The sequence below is a fragment of the Rhinatrema bivittatum genome, chromosome 8 (genome assembly GCF_901001135.1).
Source record: "Rhinatrema bivittatum chromosome 8, aRhiBiv1.1, whole genome shotgun sequence".
NCBI classification, from domain to species: domain Eukaryota; kingdom Metazoa; phylum Chordata; class Amphibia; order Gymnophiona; family Rhinatrematidae; genus Rhinatrema; species Rhinatrema bivittatum.
This window is the reverse complement of record NC_042622.1, coordinates 69,052,970-69,078,324: the sequence shown is the minus strand read 5'-3', so window position 1 is coordinate 69,078,324 and position 25,355 is coordinate 69,052,970. Positions and strand designations below refer to the sequence as shown.

Genomic DNA, 25,355 nt, shown 5'->3' with positions numbered 1-25,355 from the left:
AGTTTTGAGGTGACGCAAAGAGGTCTATGTGAGGATAACCCCAATGTTGGAATATTGAGTCCGCCACTGTGGGGTCGAGGGACCACTCGTGCGGTTGAAAGGCGTGACTCAGCTTCTCTGCCAACACATTGTCCACTCCCGGCAAGTAGGTGGCCCTGAGGTACATCAAATGGGAGAGGGCCTCCGCCCATATCTGCGCAGTTTCCTGACACAGTAGGTAGGAGCCCGACCCTCCCTGTTTGTTGATTTACCACATTGCCACCTGGTTGTCCGTCTGAATCAGGATGACCTGGTTGGAAAGTTGATCCTGAAATACCCTGAGAGCATATCTGATTGCTCGCAGCTCAGGAAATTGACTTGGTATTTGGCTTCCTATGGAGACCAAGCTCCTTCTGTCTGCAAATTGGCGACATGAGCTCCCCAGCCGAAGTTGGAAGCATCGGTGGTGAGAATTATTTGAGGGTCTGGAGCCTGGAAGGGTAGGCCTTGGAGGAGATTGATCTGATTTTTCCACCAGGTTGGTGATGTGGACAATGGTCGATAGAGGGTGGATGGACTGAGTCCATTGTAACTTTAGCATCCACTGCATGACTCTCATGGCCAAGCAGGCCATTGGGGTAACCTGTACTGAGGATGCCATGTGTTCCAGCAGGATAAGGAAGTGGCATGTAGTCGAGCGGTGCTGAAACTGTAGCTGGTGTGTGAGAGAAATGAGAGTGAGAGCTCGCTGTTGAGGCAGAAATGCCTTTGCTTGAAGGGTGTCCAAGTCTGCCCCTATGAAGGACAAAGTTTGAGATGGAACTAAGCAGGATTTCTCGTAGTTGACGAGAAATCCTAGCGAAATCAGAGTGTGTAAGGTAAGATGTAGGGACGACAGAGCAGTTTACTGAATGGAAGCCCTGATCAACCAATCATCTAGATAGGGGTAGACGTGAACACCTTGAGTCCTGAGGAAGGCTGCTACTACTACGAGGCACTTGGTGAAGACTCGTGGTGCAGATACCAGGCCGAATGGTAGCACTCGCTACTGATAGTGCTTGGGGCCTACCAGAAATCTCAGAAATTTGCAATGAGATGGAGTTATCGCAATTTGTGTGTACGCGTCCTGGAGATCTAGAGAGCAGAGCCAGTCTCCTCTTTACAGAAGAGGAAGGAGGGAACCCAAGGTTACCATATTGAACTTTTCTCGGTGGAGGTACTTGAGGGCACGTAGGTCCAGAATTGGACAAACGCCACCTGATTTTTTGGGGATTAGAAAGAACTGGGAATAGAATCCTAGGCCTTGTTGGGAGTAGGGCACTGGTTCTATTGCTCTGGACTGGAGGAGGAGGGAGACCTCCTGTTCCAGGAGTGGTGAGTGGTCGGATGTTACCCACGTCAGCAGAGGTGGGCAGTCCGGTGGGATGGAGAGAAAGTTCAGGTGATAAGCCTGAGAGATTATGGCAAGGACTCACTGGTCTGAGGTGATTGTGTGCCAACTGTTGTGGAAAAGGCACAATCGACCTGCCACTGGTATCTGAGGCAGTGGGGGCTGGCTGCTGCTCTCTATGCAGGAGTCAAAAACCGGAAGCAGGGCTCAGCTGAGGAGCTGCTTGCGGCTTTTGTTTCCGAGGTTGACGAGACTGAGTCTTTTGGAAAGGTCTTGTGGAATGAGTTCTAGACAGTGGTGGATAGGACTTCTTTGGATGGAAGAATGACTTTTTAGTATCCTTCCTGAATGGTTGTTTGGAGGAATACTCAGAAGGCATCAGAGATTGCTGGCGAAGGGTCTCATGATGCTCCATGAGTTCCGCCACCGTCCATTGAATCTGTTCGTCAAACAGATTGTCTCCTATGCAGGGCAGATCAGACAATCTGTCTTGTACTTCATGGCAGAAGTCCAAAGACTTAAGCCAGGCCCATCTTCTTGCAGAAATAGCAGCTGCAGATACCCTAGAAGCAGTGTCGAAGATATTATAAGAGGATCTTATTTCATGCTTTCATGCTTCAAAACCCTTGTGTACCAGGGTTTGAAGCTGTTCCTGGAATTGCTGAGGCAGGGACTCTGCAAAGTCTTGTATCTGCTTGAATAAGACCCTATTATATTGGGTCCTATTATATTGGGCTGGTAAGAGGTGATCCGAGAGATGAGCATTGAACCCTGGAAGACATGCCGGCCAATGGCATCCAGGAATTTCTGCTCCTTACATGGGGGGAAGGAGGAGTGGGGTTTTGAGCGTCGTGCCCTCTTTTGGGCAGATTCTATAACCACAGATTGGTGATCCAGCTGAGGTTTCTGGAACCCTGGGGTTGACTGTATCAAATAAGTGGTATCTGCCTTTCGGTTGACTGGGGCTACAGAACCAGGGTGTTCCCAATTTTTTGAGAAGATCCAAAAGAACCTGGTGAATAGGGATGGAGGTTATTTCCTTGGGAGCATCCAGGAATTGTAACAGCTCCATCATTTGGTGATATCATCTTGCTCAGTCTGCAACTGGAAGGGAACCAATTCAGACATTTCCTTCACAAAATTTATGAAGGACAAGTCCTCTGGAGGAGATCGCTTCCTACTTTCAAGTAGGAGAAGGTGGCAATGATAAATCATCGGTGTCTTGAGATGAATCGTCAGTCCAAGTGTCATAGGGATCAGCACTTGCCCCTCTAGGAACCTGAGGAGGACGGGACGATGGTATTCCTGAAGGTCCCGGTCTAGGCTCTGAAGGCATCGAGGGAAGTACTGGAGGCACCGATGAAGGCATCGAGGGCTGGATCGGTGGCACCGATGGGCGCATCGGCATCGATGGTTGAGGCATCGGCAGGACTCCCGATGGAGGAATGCGGAAAGGTGTTTCTCCTCCCGATGACAGGGTAAGCGGGGAAGGCAGATGGTCACAGGCCGGTGGCCGATACTGGCGCAAAGTGGACGGTGCCGGTTCAGACGACGTCGATGCAATAGAAGGCATCGGAGTTTGAGAACGGAAGAGAAGTTCAATTTTCTCCATTCTGGCCTTGCGACCTTTTGGTGTCATTAAGGCACATTTGGTGCAAGTCAGGACATCATGCTCGCACCTAAGACACATTACACAGACTTTATGAGGGTCTGTTATGGACATGGTGTGAGTACAGTCCGGGCACAAATGGAACCCGATGCCATGGCCTTTGAAAAATTGAGCTGTGGTGTGGTCGACGGCCAGTGGGCCGCGAGGGCCAAACTCGACAGGAATCGACCGAGAACGGGTAAAAAACTTAACGGAGTACCGTGGAGTCAAAAATTCAAACGAGGGACCCCTGTGGGGTATAAAAGTTTTTAGTAATTCCGTGAGGAAAATTCCTGTCAGGAATCTCTGTGGAGCTCCTTGACCCGCGTGGCTACTGCTGCGCGGAAAAAAGAAGACTGAAGGGGAACCCCTGCTGGCTGCAGGTTTAGTGCCATGCTGGGCATGCCCAGTAGGTGCAGTCAAAGTTCTAGAAACTTTGACAAAAGTGTTCCATGATTGGGCTCCAACCTGTGATGTCACCCACATGTGAGGATTACCATCCTGCTTGTCCTGTGAGAACAAGTTTATCGAAAAGCAAAGCAAAAGAGCCAGGTCTTAATGGCCTTATGAAGAGACAGATATTGTTCCACCAGACACAGGTCCTAAGGCAATGAATTCCAAAGCCTGGAGCTAGTGAATGAGAATGCTCATTTCCTGGTTTCTACCAATTTACAATCCTTCAAAGAAGGAAGATGGAGGAGAGCTTCTTCATTTGAGCATTGTGACCTGCATGGAATATAACATTTCAGATAATCTGCTAGGTTAAGTTGGCCCAACCTGATATAATATTCTAAAACTCAAACGAGAACTTTATACTGAAAACATAACCATCACAGGGAGCCAGTGTAAATCATACAAGGTAGGATAGATGCGATTTAAGATAGCAAGGACTACAATGATGTGGGTGGCATTATTCTGGCAGATCTGAAGGTGTCGAGTAGTCTCTACTGGCACTGCAATGGGCACTGCAATACTCCCGCCTCAAAATAACCAATGCCTGGATTACTGAAGTATGAGGGTACCACAGGGCTGAGAAACCTACTTGAACAGAGAGGCATGCATCAGGAATAGAAGCTTGGTCTCCTGCCTGGCAGTGGGACTGGACATTAGTCAGGCAGCATTTAATGGTTTACCATTATTTAACAGTCATACTCTAAAATGAACAACAGAAGTCCTGACATTCTTACCTCTTGACTTGTTTTTTGACCAGCCTTCATGTAGAAAATGAAAACTGTATCAAATGGACGACATGGCAGCAGGTCCAGGTATCCAATATCATCGAAAAACCCCAGGATGGTGGAGTCAAGTGCAATAAGGTGAGGAGGTAGACGGCTATTAGTAGGTTCCTGCCCAGCAAACAGATCAGTCAGTCTATACTGTTCAATGATATTTGCCAAAGTTATCTAAATAGGAATAGGAAATTGGTCTCTTTAAATCTAAATCTCTCCAAGTCTGCATTATCTACACCCCCCCTGGACTGCTAGAAAAAGACTCCTCTCCTCTGGTCGAATTCTTTGCCAACTCTCTCTCGCCAGACCTACCTACTATCCTCCTAGGAGACTTTAATCTGCACATTGATGCCACCCCCCAATCCCCGGCATGTGAAGCCTTCATCTCCTCCCTCGAAGCAATGGGCTTTACCCAAAGCATACACGCCCCCACACACAAAGCCGGACATACTCTAGATCTTATCTTTACAAACTCACCCATCAAAACCATCCATTCTCCTACATGTCTTCCTGTACCCTGGTCTGACCACTCCATCATTCGAACCACCCTTGCACTTCCCCCACCCACTCCTGCCACCCCTACCATGCCCCTATTCCTCAAATACCGTAAATCATGCTCCTTAGATTCCCTCTCACAGGTTTGCTCTTCCATCACCAACCAACTTGACCTCTCATCACCAGACAATGCCTTTTCCTCCTGGAACAACCTTACCCTAAACATCGCTAACACTCTCTGCCCCATTACGACAAAAACAATCAAAACAGCCCATCCAAATAAAAAACCTTGGTTCTCACCCGAACTTAGAAATCTCAAGTCCCGCCTTAGAAAGGCTGAACGATGCTGGCGCAAACTCCCCTTCCCCAGCACACAAGACAACCTACTACCAACTTATGCATGAATACAGGAACACCATCCTCGTCACTAAACGAGAATACTATTCCAAAAAGATACATGGTTTCCAACACAATCCCAGAGCCCTCTTTACATTGATCACAGACCTTACCAACTCCTCCTCAACGCAATCCCAAGTCCCCACCTCTAAGAACCGCTGCAATGAACTGTCACACTTCTTCAAAAACAAAGTCTCCTCCCTCACCGCACATTTCTCCCCTAACCCCAATAATGTGAACCTACCCCCCCTCAACTCATTCTCGGCTACCTTGTCTACCTTTGACTCATCCTCCTCCCTGGAAATAGAAAACATCCTAAAAAAAATGAAACCATCCTCCCATCCCGCTGAAACTATCCCGTCTAAACTTCTTCTCTCCATTCCCAAAACTATTTCCAAACCCCTGTCAGTCATACTGAACTGCTCACTAGAACAGGGCATGGTCCCCAATTCACTCAAGCATGCGGTAGTTAAACCCATCCTTAAAAAAACCTAATCTTGACCCCTCCACCCTCTCCAATTTCAGACCCAGTTCCAACCTTCCCTTCCTCGCTAAAATTCTAGAAAAGCTTGTTAACTCTCGCCTTTCTGATTACATTGAACACAACATTCTACCCCCTACGCAACATGGCTTTTGAAAGCATCTGAGCACCGAGACCTTCCTCCTCTCCCTTACTGACACCATTATCAAGGGAACTGACACAGGTACCTCTTACCTCCTTGCTATGTTAGACATCTCTGCAGCGTTCGATACTGTTAACCACACCATCCTCCTTAACATCCTCAACAGTATTGGTATCACTGGAATTGCACTCTCCTGGCTGAAATCCTACCTACAAAATCGCCAATTCACAGTTCTCCTAGATAACAACGAATCTGATGCCATTAAACTGGATCAGGGCGTTCCCCAGGGCTCCTCTCTTTCCTCTACCTTATTTAACATTTACATGCTTCCTCTTACCACCCTCCTCATTAATCTTGGCATCAAACACTTCATCTACGCAGATGATGTGCAAATCCTCTTCCCCTTCTCTGACTCTCTTAACTCAGTTCGCCAAAACTGGGAATCATGCCTGACCGCCATCAACAAACTCCTCACTGGCATGCACCTTGCTCTCAACCCCCAAAAGACTGAACTCCTTATCATTTCCACTAAACTACCCCTTCCTTCTCCTCCCCTATCTTACTCTTCCACTACCTTCCACCCACACATCCGTAACCTTGGTGTTCTTCTTGATAATCAACTCTCCTTCAAACCCTACATCAAAGCTATCTTAAGTGACTGCTATTTTAAATTACAAACTATCAGAAAACTCAGACCCCTCCTGCACTTCTCTGACTGTCGCACGGTACTTCAATCTAACATCTTTTCCAAAATCGATTACTGTAATGCTCTCCTCCTCGGCCTCCCCTCCAACCACACCAAACCTTTACAACTCCTACAGAACGCTGCTGCACGTATCCTTACTAACACTAGAAAAAGAGATCACATCACTCCTACCCTCAATGAACTCCACTGGCTACCAATCCAATCACGTATCCTGTTCAAAACTCTATCCCTCATTCACAAAAGTATCACCAATGAAAACTTCAATTGGCTCTGCCCCCCCCCCCCCCCCTTCCTTGCTCCTCCACTAGATCCACACGTCCTGCCCTCCAAGGAACATTCCGTTCCCCTTCTATCAAACCCTACAAGCTAATCTATACAATGAATAGAGCATTCTCCCTCGCCGCCCCCACTCTTTGGAACTCCCAAAAAACTCCCAAAAAAACCACCCCAAAATTCAAAAAGAAACTAAAAACATTGCTCTTTCAACAAGCCTACCCTCCCTCTACTCCCTCCACATGATGTATGAAAACCATTTGTCCATATGACTGTTGACTCTCTTGTAAATATATTGTACATTAGTTCACAATTATTATTAATTTGTTTACTTTGTCTCTTGTAATACCTGTTAACTTTAATTTTATAGTTACTGTTCCATGTAAAGGCTCCGCCTATTAGTTCTGAGTTAAATGTACACCGATACGATGTGCAAATGGTTGTCGGTATATAAAAAATGTTAAATAAATAAATATCAACTCTGTTCCATGTATCCGCCTCCGGGGGCGACAGTTCAGTTCTCTGTAAACCGGTGCTATATGTATTCTATACAGGAACATCGGTATATAAAAATAATAAATAAATAAATAAAATAAATAGACTGTAAAATGCAACACTTCCTGGGAACATGTTTGCTGCCTAAGACCTAGGTACTGTGAGTGGACATGAACTACAAAAAAAGAAAAAATATATCTGTATCTATATACACACATGGTTTTAAAATTTTCTGGGAAGAAACTTCATGTGTAATTTTTTTTTTTAAATATATCTTTGCATTTTGTCTAACCCCCCCCCCCACTTCATTTTGGGAGCAATATTACAAAGTTTTCAATGGGTCAAGCCAGGTTTATACGTGTATCAATGCAATCTGAAAACTGTCCCTTCTACTGCCCCCCTGTATGCAGGTAAAAATGCAGGTACTGTGATGCGTATAAAGTAATGGGCAGTTAGGTTAGGGGAGGGAAAAGAAAATACATGTAGGGACTGCATTTTCCAGTCATCGCATGTAGTCTACCACATTTATTTTGTTGCACCCGCTCCCATGTGAGTGCAAATTACATGGGTACAAAAGAATTCATACTGTGAGCACTGCCCAAATTTTCAAAGAGAAATTCCAGTGGGGGGGGGGGGGGTGTTGTTCCTTTGAAGATTTGCATGCAGGCCTGTGGTTATGAAGCTGCTGACAGGGTTTCAAAGATGCCATCTTTATGTTTACTCAAGTGACTAGATCTTCACCCATGAAAATTCCAGTTATAACTGATATATTTTAATTACAACTTCTATAGCACTCTGTCTATATAAGATGCTAATGCACATTAGTTTCATGCATTAGAAACATACATGCAGCCGCTTGGGGAGACTTTGGAGGTGAGAGGAGTTGGGTGTCTCCCTGCCTCCCGGTTTTGGCCGGGGGAAGTTTGTGATCTGTGGGACTTGCCCCGATGCCCGACCCAGCTGGAGCTGGTGATTGCCATCAGGAGGCGCGGCGGGTGACATCATTGAGAGGCGACTGCTGGCCTTAAAACACACGGCAGTGCGGCGCACCGCCTAAGCTGTGAGCGTTGAAGGGACGCATGGCTTTTTCCGGGTGAGATTGGTGGACTGGATTACATTGCCTCTTCCTTTTTCCTTTAAATGGGGAAAAAAAGGAAGGCAAAACTTACAATTTCCTCTCCTATCACACACAATCCAAGAGGCCCAGTGGACAATCACGTTGTTACAGTGATTGGGTCGCCTAATGAGGACGGTGAGAGGGCTACTTCTTTAGCTTCTCTGAGTTCTGTTGGGGGTCTGTCTTCTCCTCCTTAACCATTGACAATACCATCAGTAGATGTAAATAAGGTAACTGATATAATGCCTGTAGCTAGCATAGGCTTTTAAAAGCATAATGGCTCCCTGCTGGCTGGTAATTTAACATCTAATCAGTCAATTTCATTTGATAATATAGTTACATTTGCAGAAATAGACAGGGCTCAGCAAAGGAAAATTAGTTCTTACCTGCTAATTTTCGTTCCTGTAGTACCACGGATCAGTCCAGACCATGGATTGTGCCTCCCTTCCAGCAGATGGAGACAGAGAAAAATTTGAAGGGCACCCACTCATAACATGGTGTGCCACCTGTGTCCCTTCAGTATTAAGAGCAGAATAAGCCTTCATAGACCAAAAGATAAATAGAACAAGCAAGAATAGAATTAATATCAACCAGAAGTATGACCCTGAAAATTCTAAAAAATTATCTTTCGTTATGCTGACTCTTCTTGTAGAACAATATTATGCTACTCTCACTGTAGAACAATACACGAATAGCTCTGCAGATAGAAGACCACAATCAAACGGACTCTCCAGGAAATGCATTGCCTATGACGGATGGGCACCTGGACTGATCCGTGGTACTACAGGAATGAAAATTAGCAGGTGAGAACAAATTTTCCTTTCCCTGTACATACCCGGATCAGTCCAGACTGTGGGATGTATCAAAGCTTCCCTAAATAGGGTGGGACCTGGAGAGTCCTGCTCGAATGACCTTATTCCCAAATGACCAGAATACTGGACCCTGGACATCCAGGCGGTAATGTTTAGCAAAAGTATGCAGTGATTTCCAAGTTTCCACCCTGCAGATCTCTTGCGGCGACACAGAAAAACTCTCTGCCCAGGAAGTCGCCTGTGAACGAAGCGAATGCGCCTTAATCCCTTCCAAAACTGAACGCCCATGGCAGATATAAACTGAAGCGATCGCCTCTTTCCACCACCGCGCAATCGTAGTTATGGATGCTGAATGACCTTTGGTTGGGCTGCTCCAGAATACAAAGAGATGGTCCGACAACGAAAATCATTCATGGCCTCAAAATACTGCAACGGCGCCCGCTTGACATCAAGGCGTCTCAACTCTATCGAATGAGGAGCATCTTGATCCAAATCAGGAACGGCCGGAAGCTCAAAAGATCGGTTTAAGTGGAACGAAGAGACAACCTTCAGAAGAAAGGACGGGACCGTTCTGATAGACACTCCGGAATCGGAAAACGCAGAAAAGGTTCCTTACAAGTCAAAACCTGAATTTCCGAAATCCTTCTGGCGGAAGAGATAGCCATCAAAAACACCGTTTTGAGAGTTAAATCCTTCAAGGTAGCCTGCTTGAGGGGCTCAAAAGGAGGCTCACACAGTATTTGAAGAACCAGATTGAGATTCCAAGAGGGGCAAATAGGCTGGACTGGAGAATTTAAGTGTTTCGCTCCCTTCAGAAAACGTGCCACATCAGGATGAGCCACTAGGGATCCCCCCTCAATGCGATCATGCAAGCAGCCTAGGGCTGCCACCTGCACCCTTAGGGAACTGAAGGACAAGCCCTTTCTTAATCCACTCTGCAGAAAGGCCAGGATTTGAGCTATGGAAACACACCGTGGTGAGATCCCCCGCTCACTACACCAGGAATCAAAAACCTTCCAAACTCGGACATAGGTGAGAGAAGTAGAGGACTTCCTTGCTTGGAAGAGAGTGGAGATGACTTCTTCTGGATACCCTTTCCTCCTCAATCTATGCCTCTCAAAAGCCAGGCCGCTAGATAAAAGCAATCCGCCTGGTCGAAAAATACCGGACCTTGACGGAGCAGACAGGGAAGATGCCCGAGGCGAAGAGGGCCATCTACTGTAAGGTTGACTAGATCCGTAAACCATGGCCTCCGTGGCCATTCCGGAGTGACGAGGATGACCAGGCCTGGGTGAGTCTCTATTCTTCTGAGAACCTTGCCCACCAGAGGCCACGGGGGAAACACGTAAAGCATCACGTCTTGAGACCAAGTTAGGACCAGGGCATCCACTCCTTCCGCCCCGTGCTCTCTTCTGTGACTGAAAAAGTTCAGGCCTTTGCGTTTTTCTGGGTCGCCATCAAGTCCAGGTGTGGAATGCCACAGTGGCACGAGAGGAGCGTCATCACGTCCTCTGACAACTCCCACTCTCCGGGGTCTAGACGCTGACGACTTAGGAAATCCGCTTGTACACTGTCGACTTTTGCTATGTGGGAGGCTTCCAGCCACGTCAGATGGCGTTCTGCTCAGGCCATCAAACTGTCTGCCTCTAAGGCCACCTGCTGGCTCTTCGTTCCCCCTTGACGACTGATGTAGGTTACTGTTGTCGCATTGTCGGACAATATTCGAACTGCCTGATGGCAGACCAGGGAAGAAACTCTAGCAGCACCAAGCGTACTGCCCTGGTTTCTACGTGATTGATAGACCATTGTGCCTGTTCCCGCGACCACTGACCTTGCACCGATTAATACTGGCATACTGCTCCCCAACCGGACTGGCTGCCGTCCATGGTCACTATCACGCACTGAGGGATCTTGAGGTCTTTCCCCTTCTGCAAGTGGTCGAGGTCGAACCACCACCTCAGACTGCATCTGGCGGAAATCAGGAGTGGCAAAGGGATATAGTACTCTTCCGACATCGGTTTCCAACGGGAAAGCAAAGCTCTCTGTAAGGGCCGCATGTGAGCAAAGGCCCAAGGTACCAATTCCAGAGTTTTATTTTATTTATTTATTAAAATTTCTATACCGGTATTTGGTAGGGACCGTCATATTGGTTTACACAGTTTCTTAAAAACATTTATAACAGAATCTCAGTTTCAGCAGTATACCAACAATGATAAAATTAAAAGCTTCATTACAATTTGTAAAAATGGCCTAACAAACAAAGACAAATAAACAATAACATTCAACACTATGTCTGACTCATCTTCTCTTTGCATTTATCAGCATTTAGTTTTTTTTATTTCACCATTACTGTTACCATCATTGAATACCTGTTGGAAAAGCCATGTTTTGACTTTTTTCCTGAATGTTATTCTATTTGTTTCCAGTCGAATTTCGACTGGTAGATTATTCCAGATTTTTGGGGCTGCAAGTGATAGACCTCTTTCTCTCACTGAAGTTAACTTTGCTGAAACCATCGAAGGGTTAGATAGTAAGCCTTTGTTGGCAGATCTTAAGTTTCTTTGGGGTGTGTGTACCCGTATTGCGGCGTTCAGCTATTCGACTTTTTCTCCATGTATTGCTTTATGAAGAATACATAATGTTTTAAACTGCATTCGCTGTTCAATTGGTAACCAATGGAGTTGACACCATAGATCCAAGAACTTGCAGATAATCTCAGGCTTGGGGAAGTGGTAGAAACAAGAGATCTTGCACTTGAGACATTAGCTTGATAGAGCGGTCTTGTCTGAGAAAAGCCTTTCCGACCTGAGTATCGAATCGTGCACCCAAAAATTCCAGAACCTGGGAAGGTACGAGGTTGCTCTTGGAATAGTTGACAATCCAACCGAGGGAGTGAAGGAGATGCAGCACCTTCTGAACTGCCAGCCGGCAAAGATCTTCTGACTTCGCCCAGGATTCCTTCCCGCCGAAAAGCCGCACCACCACAACCATCACCTTGGTGAATGTATGGGGAACGGTCGCCAGACCGAACGGGAGGGCCCAGAACTGGTAATGATTCCCGAGGACCTTGAATCTCAGAAACTTCTGATGATCTGGGCGTATTGCAATATGCAGATATGCCTCACTTAGATCCAAGCAAGCCAAAAACTCTCCGCTTCGCACAGCTGAAATGACGGAGCGCAGAGATTCCATCCGAAAATGTTGCACTGTAATAACTACCTGTCCCGCACTCCTCTGGAGGAACCTGGAGAATAGCTCCAAGATTTGTTCGCCTGCGGAGCGTCTGCTTCTTTGCTGGGGAACTGCATGGAAAAACCAAAAATTGGTCTCGCAGTGGGCGAGCAAACTCTAAAGCGTAACCGTGTTAGATGATGATTAGAACCCACTGATCTGAAGTGATCTTGACCCATTCCTCGTAGAACAGAGAGAGCCGACCCCCTATAATAGGAACCAAGGAGTGGGTCGGTGTTATCTCATTGGGTGGATTTGGGGCCTGATGGGCCGTGAGAAGCCTCATTGTGAAAAGATCGGCGTCCACGAAAGGATTGAGCCCAAGCCTGAGATCGTGCCGAAGGGGGCCTCTGACCAAGGGAAGACTGTTTATTCTGACGAAAACACCGCTGACGCCTAAAGTGTGAGCGAGAAGGGAAGACAATCCTGGAGGCCCTAGGCCTGTCCTCCAGGAGCTTATGAAGCTTATTTTCTCCCAGGGACTTTATCATCTGTTCCAGATCCTCCCCAAATAAAAATTTTCCCTTAATAGGGAGAGTTCCCAACTGGGATTTCGACGACATGTCGGCCGACCAGTTGCGGAGCCAGAGGAGTCTCCTTGCTGAAATTGCTGACACCATAGTCCGAGAAGATACCCAAAGAAGATCATACAAGACATCAGCAACATAGGTCACTGCTCCGCTTCTGAGGGAGAAAGATCTCTTGCACTGAGGAGTTGTTGTACCCACCTCAGGCTTGCCCGCTGCATTAAACTGCTACACACAGCTGAGACTTCAAAAATGTATTTGAGGTGGACCTCAAGTTTCCAGTCCTGCAGATCCTTAAGAGCCGCTGCTCCTGCAACCGGGATAGTTGTCCTTTTGGTGACCGCGGACACCGAAGCATCCACTTTCAGAACTTTGAGGAACTCCAGGGACTCCTCCTGGTAAATCATATAGTTTGTCCATCGCTCGCCCTACGCGCAGACCCGCATCTCGCAACATGACCTGCAGAAGCATGGGATGAAAAGGAAAGGTACACGCCGGATCCCACAAGCCTGCCAGGACCGGATCCACTGTGCTGTCGCTTGGAAGTTCCTGAGGGGGGGATATTCCCAACTCATTCAGCACATGGGGAATTAATGGGTCCAGCTCATCCCTTAGAAACAGACGAAGCACTCGTGGATCACCCCCTTCAACCGGAAGATAAGCTTGAGGATCGCTGTCCTGATACGGAGCCGCAACGTTCAAGGGGTGTGCGAGAATGGCGTCTGGCGGGTCAGGGGCCCCTGGATCCTGCAAATTCTGTTAACATCCTGCGGCGCTGACGCCTTGTGGATCTTAGGAGGAGGGGGCTCCGGACTCTGAACGCATGCACTGGGCATTAGTGCCTCCTCCTGCTGAAAGAAACTAGCCAAATATGCTTTTTGCATAAGTAGTACAAAATCCGCAGAGAAAGGGGCTTGAGGAGCTCTAGCCACAGCAAAAGGGGTCAAAAAATCCTCTGGAGGGTCCTGCAACAAGTTCTAAGGGTTTTAGAGACTGAGAACATGGGGCGAAAGAGGAGAACAAATTTCCCCTCCCCCAGCTGCCTGCACTGCTGCGGCAGCCAGTGTATCTAAAATGGCTGCCATTCCCACGCTCAGCGACAACGGGTCAGGCTTGCTTGTACGGGCACCCGACATCGAGGTAGAAGCACGGGATCTAGCTCCCGATTTTCCTGCTGCCTTGGAAGTGCCTTCCCCGCCGGGGAGGCACTCGGAACACATGTCACAGGAAAGCATAGTTGTCGACTCGCCGCAGGAAGTGCATCGCGATGCCCGCGGCATGGAGGATGGGCCCGGAGCACAGCGACTCGCTGGAAATAACTAAATTTGCCTGAGAAGCCTGGGAGGGAGAGCAGGAAGCCAGATGTGAAATAACAATGGAACATCTCTGAAGGGAAAATAAACAAGGGAGGAGGGACTGGACCACCAGTACTCACCCCAGCCAGAAATGTCTCCTGGGCACCCAGCTCACCCTACAATCAAGGGGAGGTTCACCTAGAACCTGCCTGCCCCCCGGAAGGAACGGCACCGCTGATTCCTTTGTTTTTTTTTTTTTAACTTGCTTGATCTAAAACTATTGACAAGAGAAGAATATCCCAATTGAGAATCCCCCTGAAACTGTTTTTTTATAAGCTAGAAGAGGACCGCAGGTTCTGCCACTTCATCTACTGGAGACAGAGAAATACTGAAGGGACGCAGGTGGCACACCGTGTTATGAGTGGGTGCCCTTCAAGTTTTCCTGTCTCCATCTGCTGGAAGAGAGGCATAACTCACTGTCTGGACTGATCCGGGTACGTACAGGGAATCTGTCAGTGTTCCGAATAATGTTACTCTTATTGATCTTTGGAGGATGATATCCAAATTGGATTCTAATGAATCCTTAATGAATGCATCCTTGTCTTCTATAGTTAATTCAAACAGGTTATTAATTGATGAGCAGGCTAAGAAAATTTCTAGTTTAGAGAACTATCTTTGTGTATTATCTTCTAAAGTTCAGTTATTACAGAATAATTTAGTTATACATAACGAGATTGAGAACAGATAAAATATGATGCATTCAAAAAACTTGCGTTTGGTTAACTTCCCTCTAACACTGTTGCTATCACCATATGAAATGTTTAAAACATTTTTGAGAGAAATATTATATGATGATGATAATTTACCAAAGCTATAAAAAATAGTTTATTTTCTTAAGAGAATGGTTAGAAAAGATAAGATCCAAAATGAAGATATGGTTGAATCCTCCAGTTTGGGAGTGTCTACCTTTCTGGAAGAATCATTTGACATTATTAGTAATAGATCTACACTTCATCTCTTTCCTGCTTGAACAAAATAAAGATAATGTGTTTAAAAATTTTTTCAGAAACAAAGAAGCTTTATTCTGTGGATAGAAAATCCAAATTTTCCCCGATGTCTCCCAAGTCATACAAGCTCGACAGAGGCATTTTGTGTCTCTGAAAGATTGGACTGTGGCTATGGGAGCTACTTTCTTTTTAAAATTTCCCTGTTTTTGTTGTGTTACTTTTCAGTGGAAGAAATTTAGATTCTCTGACCCTATGCATTTAGAGACATTTCTATCAGAAAAGAATCCAGCTGGGATAATAAAGAATGACGACCTGTAAATTTTGATTTTGAAACTCCTCACACCTTTTATATTTTTTTATTATTAGTATATACGCATGTACTCATGGTGGTATACTATGGGTTAGTAATGTATTTTCCTTTCTCCCCCCCCCCCCCCATGATTATGGGTTTTCTATGCAGAAACTTGCTCTTTCCTGATGCATTGTATGCTTTGATATGTATTGCTGCATTTCATTTTCCTTTTTATTTCTATAAATGTAACTATATTGGAAAATGTAATAAAGATAAAATTATAAAAAAAGAAACATACATGCAGCCACCTCTGCAGTGCATGGTCTGGCAGCATATTTTGCTACTGGTCACATGAAAGCTTCTAACACAGAAAAGGAGCAATGCTATTACAATGTTGGATAAACTGTTTCAAAGAGAAAGACCTACTAAATGCCACAAAGTAAATGATGAAGGAAATTTGAGGTTGTGTCCGAAGATTACAGATTAACCATCTATACAATACACCTCCCCCACTATCTTGAGATGGAATACATATATATATTACACATTACTCTATAACTGCTCTGCATATTTCTTGGATGAGTTCAGGTCTTTCATATAAACTGCACATAGAAGTCAGTATTGAAAAGGGTGTTTTTCAGACTTAAAATTTCCAACCCTGCCAAAATTGTACCTGGGTAAACTTTAGCTGGACATTAAGCGAAAGAGTGTGTGTGTGTGTGTGTGTGTGTGTGTGTGATTCCAGGGGCACGTCCTACATTTATCTTATCTGAGGTGCTGATATTTAGTGTTATGCGGATGAAATTAGCCAGATAAGTCTGGTCAGGGAAATCATTATCCTAACAGTACCTGGGTAACTTTGGCCAGGTATATTAAGGCAGAATACCCAGGTAAATTCCATTAAATATCCCAGTTAAAGTTTTCTGGGTGACTTTACACTCGCTGCTCAGCTCAGTATGAACCTCCGACCTGCTATATTCATACATAAAACTGTTTATGTCACAATGCTCCCCCCATACCGTCCACCGGCCCCGTCAGACTTGGGCTTTACCTTCAGTGCTTCTAGTGAGAGGAAACCAAAGTGGGAGAGGAGGAGGCGCGCTGTCTGGAATTCCTTCACAGGAGCTGGTGGTTTACACTCAGTGATGGGATCTGGGTAGCTCTTTCTATGCCATTCCTCCTCTTTCTGCTGCTCTAGTGATGTCTCGTATGCAATTTGCTTGGACATAGCTTGTTTCAGCTTTTCATGCCTAACCTCTAGCTGAAATGTAAAATGTACAGAATTAACCAAGCTGCTTACCAGTAACTGGTGTTCTCCATGGACAGCAGCATAATCAGCCACATAAGTAGTGATGTCATCTCAGGACACTCATGTGGAGCATCTTCTCCAGAGATTCTGAAAAAGCAGCTACCACCATGTGGGGTCTCTTCAGCTGTCTATACTAGCTTTTCAGAAAACAATGCCAAGGGGAGCTGGGAGGGAGGAGGGGGTGGTGTCATCGTGCTGGGAACTGACAGGCAGAGGGCCCTCTCACCACTCCCTAGAAATGGAAAGGATCAAGTGCCAGAAGGAATGGCAGGGAGCAATGGGAAAAGCAGTCAGATTTATTGATAGTTGTGGCGCCTAACTGGCATAGAAAAGGGGGTACAACTTATTTATTTATATTTAGCTTACACCTTTTCATTGCTAGCTCAAGGCGAATTGCATTCTGGTACAGTAGGTAGCTCCCTGTCCCCAGAGGGCTTACAATTTAAGTTTATATCTGAGATAATGGCGGGTGAAGTGACTTGACTAACGTGACAAGGAACATCAGTAAGATTCGAATCCTGGCTTCACTGGTTCTCAGGCTGCTGCTCCAACTAGACTACTCTTCCACTTCATGGCGGTAAGATTGATTGGGCGCTGACAGGGGGTGCCTGGGCCAATTCTGACTTTTAGCACTTGAGTGATCCAAGCCTCTAATAGGGTTGGGGGGTGTGCATCCTGGGTGGATAATAATGATCTAAAATGAAGAGGTGCTCAGACAATGGTAGGGGTGGGCTGTAGAAGGCTGTGATAAAGTGAGGCAGAGGCATGGAGTGGCTGTTGCTGCATGCCCTTAGTAGCAGCACTCAAGGCAACTGCCTCACTAGATGGATGATTTGAGAGAAAGTTCAAAATTCTCTCAAAACCGTTTTCAACAAATTAGAATAGCAATATTATAAAGAGAGGTCTATTGCACTTTTACAAAAGAAAGGGTGTATCACAGATTAGAACAACAAAAAAAATCAGTTTACAGCACTGGCAAATAAAATGGGGTACCTTAAAAACTAACTTTATGTAAATCAAAAAATACTATATTTGGATATAAATCTCCCCACATTACCAATGACTGCTGCTCTTTTCATGTTACCCCAGTGCTTTATTATCACACTAGGGATTATTTGCATATTTTGATCCCTTTTTGAAGTCCAGTACTGGTTTTTTTTTCTCCAGCACCTCCACTGGGAGGGCATTCCAAGTATTCACAATCCTTTGCATGAAAAAATATTTTCTGACATTGGCCCTGACATTGGAGCTTCATATCATGACCCCTAGTTCTAGAACTTACTTTCCAATGAGATAGGTTTATCTCTTGTACATTATTAATACATTTTAGGTATTTAAAAGTCTATATCATATCACCCCTGTCTCTCCCTCTCTTCTAGGGTATGCATTTTTTAGATCCCTAAGTCTCATCTTATATCACTTCTGATGCAGTCCCCTTACCATTTTAGCTGTTTTTCTCTGAACTGCTCTAACCTCTCTCTATCCTTTTTCAGATGTGGTCTTCAAAACTACAGTATTTCAGATGAAGCTTCACCAATGATCTGTAACAGTAGCAATATTGCTCACAAAAATATTGAACAGAACCGGCCCAGGACCTACCCCAGAGGCACTCCATTAAATCAATGTTCTCTCTTCAGAACGAATTCCATTTACTACCATCCTCTGTTATCTTATCACTCAACCAGTTTTCTATCTTAGGACATACTCCCCAGGCTGCTCAGTTTATTCATAAACCTATGATCAGACTCTGGTAAAACCATGCTACAATGAATCCTGCAACCCACTGCATTGTAGCTTGTTCACTATCCTTTCCTTCAGAAGTGTCTCCATTAATGTTCCCACCAGTGAAGTAAGAAACTGGCCAACCTCCTCTCTGCTAGTATTTTTATGAAGAGGAACTATATCCACCCTTCTCCAGTCCCACAGAACCACTGCCATCACCAAAGATTTATTAAACAGGTCTTTCATGACCCACCAGAACTTCCAAATTCCTTAAATATTGTAGGATGCATCCCATTTGGCCCCATGGTTTTGATGATTTTCAGTTTTGCTAGATCTTGATGGCCCTGGGTTTTATCTTTGAGTTGATGACACATGCAAGGACAGCACGTCCTACATGTAGTGCATGCACATTTTGTGATGATTTACCAAGGGACAGGTTAATATTGTAGAAGAAGCAAAAAAGAGGGCCGACTGAGGGGGGGAAAAAGATTTCTGGGCCAAGTGATCAGCAGTAAAAGATTTGAAGATTAAGAAGAGCAGAAAAACTTGATTAATCAGCTATTGGATAGAGGACTGTGCAACAGAACATTTTTGCAAGAGTAAGAGAAAAATAAATCCATTGTCACCATGGACAAAAATAGACCTGCATGGTGGAGGCTATGTGATAAGTTCTGCGCAAGTCCAGACAAATCTTCTAGGCTTTTCCAGAACTCTGGAGAAAAAATTCAGTATCAGCACCATCAAATGATCTCACAACTTGTGATGCTGATTATGCCTACTTGTCCTCAGAGAAATCCAGTATCAGCTATTTCAATGCAGAAATGACAGGAAACCTGGGAAGCAGTAGAGAACAAAAGTTAATCAGAATATAAATGCAATATTTTAGAAACATTCACTCTTATATGCTAATTTATTAAGATTAAAACTAGAAGACTGATGCAAGTCAGTGGCAGTCCACGGGCCTAAATATTAGTCCAGCACATTTCAAAGAATAAGATATTCTCTGCTGTAATACATAAACGAAAATTGAGAAAATAAGCTGCCTGGATTAAAACCTCCATTCCTGCTCCTTCAAGATAGCATCATTCCATTCATATCAATGTGTGAATTCTATTGCAGAACACACTGCCAGTGTCAGGACGGAAGAGGTTTCAGGCAGTTAGGCAACTATTGCACTTGAAAGGCATAAACTGGATAATCATAATGAATATTCATCAGATATATCATCATACATTTGGGGGGATAAAGGTGTGTGCGCAATTTTCAATAGCTTGCATTGTTGCATTTTAGTATTTCAATTATAATTCAGATTGTTTTTTTTACCGTCTATATCCAGCAAGTGGTTTACAAACATAATAAAATAAGCACACAATAACAATCATAAAATCTTAGATTCCTAAAATCATTCCCCACTCCCAATTATACAATTAAAATCCCATCACGCCCCTTCTAAATATAAACCCTCCTATATCTTGCAGACATTAAGCCTTGCCTCTAGTTGAGCCAGATCATTATGAATATACTTGCTGCAACAGGCAAGTATTGACAGCTTAATGAAAAGCAGCATAGTCATTGAGAAGGCAAGCTTTAATTAGCAAAAGGTTCCACAATGCCAGCACCATGACTGAAAACACCGAACATCTTATAAACGAGCTTTGTAAGGAGCAGTAATAATTCATCTTTGGAAGATTTCAAATTTCTCAAAGGAACATACAATGAATCTTATCTTTAAGGTGCTTTGGTACTACATCAGGCATTACCTTAAATACTAACATAAGGATAAACTGAGTATTTCAATGTATTGTCCACAATGATTCCAAGTTCCTTTCCCAGGTAATGACTCCTAATACAGAATAGGAAAATTTGTTCTTACCTGCTAATTTTCATAGAAACATAGAAATGACGGCAGAAGAAGACCAAATGGCCCATCCAGTCTGCCCACCAAGCTTTCACACTTTTTTATTTTTTTTACTCTCTCATACTTATCTGTTACACTTTGCCTTTAGTAACCTTTTGGTTCTATTTCCCTTCCACCCTCGCCATTAATGTAACCTTTCGTTCTATTTCTCTTCCACCCCGCCATTAATGTAGAGAGCAGTGCTGGAACTACTTCTAAGTGAAGTATCTAGCTTAATTGGTTAGGGGTAGCAACCGCCGCAATAAGCAAGTTACTCCCACGCATATTTGTTTACCCAGCCTGTGCAATTCAGTCCACTTTTCTTCGTTCCCCCCTGCCGTTGAAGCAGAGAGCTACTCTGGATATGGATATGCATTGAAAGTGAAGAATCAGGCTTGTTTGGTTTGGGGTAGTAACCGCCATAACAAGCAAGCTACTCCCTGCGTTTTTGTGAATGCAAATCCTTTTTTCCACATTTCCTCTTGCCGTTGAAGCATAGAGCACTGTCGGAGTCGCATTAACCGTGTGTATGTCTATTGAATAAGGGTATTATCTCTAGGTATTAGCTGTCTTTCCCGCAAGCCACCCTCTCTTCATTCACATCCTCTAGACTTTGTGGATCCACAGTGTTTATCCCACGCCCCTTTGAAGTCCTTCACAGTTTTGGTCTTCACCACTTCCTCCGGAAGGGCGTTCCAGGCATCCACCACCCTCTCCGTAAAGAAATACTTCCTGATATTGGTTCTGAGTCTTCCTCCTTGGAGCTTAAAATTGTGACCCTTGGTTCTGCTGATTTTTTTCCAACGGAAAAGGTTTGTCGTTGTCTTTGGATCATTAAAACCTTTCAAGTATCTGAAAGGCTGTATCATATCACCTCTGTTCCTCCTTTCCTCCAGGGTGTACATATTTAGATTCTTCAATCTCTCCTCATAAGTCATTCGATGAAGACCCTCCACCTTTTTGGTTGCCCTTCTCTGGACCGCCTCCATCCTGTCTCTGTCCCTTCGGAGATACAGTCTCCAGAACTGAGCACAGTACTCCAGGTGAGGCCTCACCAAGGCCCTGTACAAGGGGATAATCTCTTCCCTTTTCTTATTCGATATTCCTCTCTCTATGCAGCCCAGCATTCTTCTGGCTTTAGCTATCGCCTTATCACATTGTTTCCCCGACTTCAGATCGTTTGACACTATCACCCCAAGGTCTCTCTCCTGCTCCGTGCACATCAGCCCTTCACCCCCCATTGAATACAGTTCTTTCCGATTTCCGCAACTCATATGAATGACTTTGCACTTCTTGACATTGAATCTCAGCTGCCATATATTTGACCACTCTTCCAGCTTCCTTAAATCCCATCTCATTCTCTCCACTCCTTCGGGCATGTCCACTCTGTTGCAGATCTTAGAAGGTAAGGTTTGTCTTTTTGCGGTTGACACTATCTCGTCCGCTATGTTGCTCACATAGATATTGAACAGGACCGGTCCCAACACCGATCCTTGCGGCACTCTGCTTAACACCGCTCTCTCTTCAGAGTAAGTTCCATTTACCATCACACATTGTCTTCTGTCCGTCAACCAGTTTGCAATCCATGCCACCACCTCGGCACTCACTCCTAAGCTTCTCATTTTACTCACCAGCCTCCTGTGCGGGACCGTATCAAAAGCTTTGCTGAAATCCACGTAGATGACATCGAGTGCTCTTCCTCTATCCAATTCCCTAGTCACCCAGTCAAAAAAGTCAATCAGATTTGTCTGACAGGATCTTCCCCTGGTGAATCCATGCTGCCTCTGGTCCAGCAATTCTCCCAACTGTAGATAGTTCACTATTCTTTCTTTCAGCAGCGACTCCATTACTTTTCCCACCACCGAGGTGAGGCTAACCAGTCTGTAGTACCTATAGTACTTTGGATCAGCCCAGACTGCTGTGTTATGCCTCTCTTCCAGCATTACAGGCGTTGCCCACAACTGGTTCAATTCCTACCTCAGCAACAGAGATTACAAAATTCAATTAGGAAATCACGTATCCAAGGCCATCCCCCTCAACCGAGGTGTCCCTCAGGGTTCTTCCCTATCCTCTACCCTATTCAATATATACATCCTACCTCTCTGTTACTTCCTTTCCAGTCTAAATCTCCCTCATTACATATACGCTGATGATGTTCAGCTGCTCATACCCATCACCGACTCTCTATCGAAAACCATGGATTTCTGGAATGAAACCCTCCTCTCCATTAACAATCTCCTATCTTCCATCCACCTAGCCCTTAATACCACGAAAACTGAAATCATGCTCATCTCACCCCAAAACCAACCAATCCTCCCCCCTATTACGCAGTTCCAATTTGCCCAACATGTCCGTGATCTGGGAATCATCCTTGATGGTCATGTCACACTTAAGAAATTCATCAATAACATACTCAAAGACGGCTTCTTTAAACTCCACACACTAAAAAAACTCAAACCCCTACTACATCCCCCCGATTTCCGTACAGTGCTTCAAACTACAATCTTCGCCAAGACTGACTACTGCAATTCCCTACTTCTCGGCCTACCCAACAATGCCATCCATCCCATTCAAATCCTGCAAAACACCACAGCCTGGATATTGACCAACTTACGTAAACATGACCATATTACCCCTGTTCTAAAAGATTTACATTGGCTTCCAATAGCTTCCCGCATACAATATAAGGCGCTCTCTCTAATCCATAAGGCCTTATACAACCCTGAAATGAATTGGTTTAACGATTCCTTCCATTTACACCAGTCTATTAAGCCTACCAGACATGCACACCTTGCAACCATGCCTATCCCTTCTCCTAAACTCTACAAACTTACTTCCACGAGAGCCCGTGCATTATCTATAGCCGGGCCGACCCTCTGGAATACAATGCCAGTTGACTTACGGCAAGAGGAATGCCTCAAATCTTTCAAGCGGAAGCTTAAGACCTGGCTCTTTGCTAAAGCATACACCTAATTTTTCACTCTTCCTATCCATTATATCCACCTTCCACTCTCCCCTCTACTTTCCCCTTCACTGTCCCTCTCTCCCTCTCTCCCCTCCCTCTTTCCCTCTTTCCCCCTCCTACCTCTTTCCCCGCTCCTCCCTCCTTCTCAGCTCTCCTCTCTCCTCCTCCCCTTTCTCCCTCACTAGCCTGCCTGCACTTCTTAGTCTTTATTTTCCATTGTACATATGTATATATTTGCAAACGTTGCTATAATATAATTTAATGCAAACTTTCCCATGTTATCTCCCACCCCCTTTTAATACCTTGTTCGCATGTTTTAATCGTTCAATGTAAAGCGCCATGCCTAGCGCCAGTTTATGTTACAATGTGAACCGATATGATATCCTGGATGAATGTCGGTATATAAAAATTTTAAATAAATAAATAAATAAATAAAATAAACAGAATCAAAGCAGAAAAGGAATTCTAACTGGTAACAGGAATCCAAATGTAAATGGCTAAACCAAATCTATGAGAATCAACTATGTACAAAATAAGAGCACTTGTGAAATCTTCATCCTGCAATATAATGCGACAGTAAATTAAAAGTTTCGAGCAGATCCAAACCTGGGCGGGCATCTGGGCTGATCCGTGGTACTACAGGAATGAAAATTAGCAGGTAAGAACCAATTTTCCTTTCCCTGTACGTACCCGGATCAGCCCAGACTGCTGGGATGTACCCAAGCTGCCTTACATGGGGTGGGACCTAGAAAGCCCTGCTCAAAGCACACTGCTTCCGAAACTCTCTGAGTCGGGAGCCATAACATCCAAGTGGTAATGCCGAGCAAAATTATGCAGAGATTTCCAAGTCGCCGCCCTACAGATCTCCTGGGGGGAAACCAACTGACTTTCTGCCCAGGACACAGCCTGAGACCGAAGCGAATGAGTCTTAAGACCGTCTGGAACCGCTCGCCCGTGACATATGTACGCCGAAGCAATTGCATCCTTCAGCCACTGGGCAATGGTGGTCTTGGAAGCCTTATGCCCTTTCTTAGGACCGCTCCACAAGACAAAGAGATGATCCGACAAACGAAATTCGTTAGTGATCTCCAAGTAACGCAGAAGTGCCCGTCTGACATCCAACCTCTTAATTAATGAGCATGCGGAGAATTTTGATCCAAATCCGGAAACACAGGCAACACCACGGACTGGTTCAAGTGAAAAGCCGATACAACCTTAGGAAGAAAAGATGGCACTGTTCTCAGAGAAACGCCAGAATCGGAAAACCTAAGAAAAGGTTCGTGACAAGATAGAGCCTGAATCTCAGAAACTCTCTGAGCCGAGAGCCACCAAAAACACAGTCTTGAGTGTAAGATCCTTTAAAGTAAAACGCTTAAGTGGTTCAAAAGGAGGTTCACACAACATTCGAAGGACCAAATTCAAACTCCAAGATGGGCAAACAGCCTGGAGTGGCGGATTCAAGTGCTTAGCACCTCTAAGGAAATGCACATCAGGATGAGCTGCTATGGACACTCCTTCCACCTTCCCTCATAAACATCCTAAAGCTGCCACTTGAGCCCTGAGAGAACTGAAAGCTAAGCCCTTCGCCATACCCTCTTGTATGAAGGCTAAATGTGGACTATTGAGGCATGCCTAGGGGAAACTTTTGACCTACTACACCAAGAGTCAAACTTTTCAGACTCGGACATACGTAAGAGAGGTTGAAGTTTTGCGAGTCCGCAAAAGAGTGGAAATCACCGTATCCGGATAACCCTTCTTTCTCAACTGTTGCCTCTCATAAGCCAAGGGGCTAGACAAAAGCGATCCTCCTGGTCGAAAAATACTGGCCCTTGCGGCAGGAGATTTGTAAGATGAGTCAGTCGGAGTGGGCCGTCCACTGCAAGGTTGATGAGATCCGCGAACCACGGCCTGCGTGGCCATTCTGGAGCTACCAGCACCACCGCCCCC

At 45.0% G+C, this 25,355-nt stretch overlaps 1 protein-coding gene across 6 annotated transcripts in view; it reads right to left on the bottom strand.

Annotated features, from left to right (window-relative positions):
• The window catches only part of RALGAPB (Ral GTPase activating protein non-catalytic beta subunit), a 392,859-nt gene that overhangs the window by 27,742 nt on the left and 339,762 nt on the right, over positions 1-25,355 (bottom strand). For all 6 annotated transcript variants that reach the window (XM_029614592.1, XM_029614596.1, XM_029614594.1 and 3 more), the window contains 2 exons: positions 16,567-16,776; positions 4,205-4,363 (listed from right to left, as the gene is read on the bottom strand). In XM_029614592.1, coding sequence (XP_029470452.1) covers positions 4,205-4,363; positions 16,567-16,776 — 369 coding nt within the window. The remainder of the gene's footprint in view (positions 1-4,204; positions 4,364-16,566; positions 16,777-25,355) is intronic.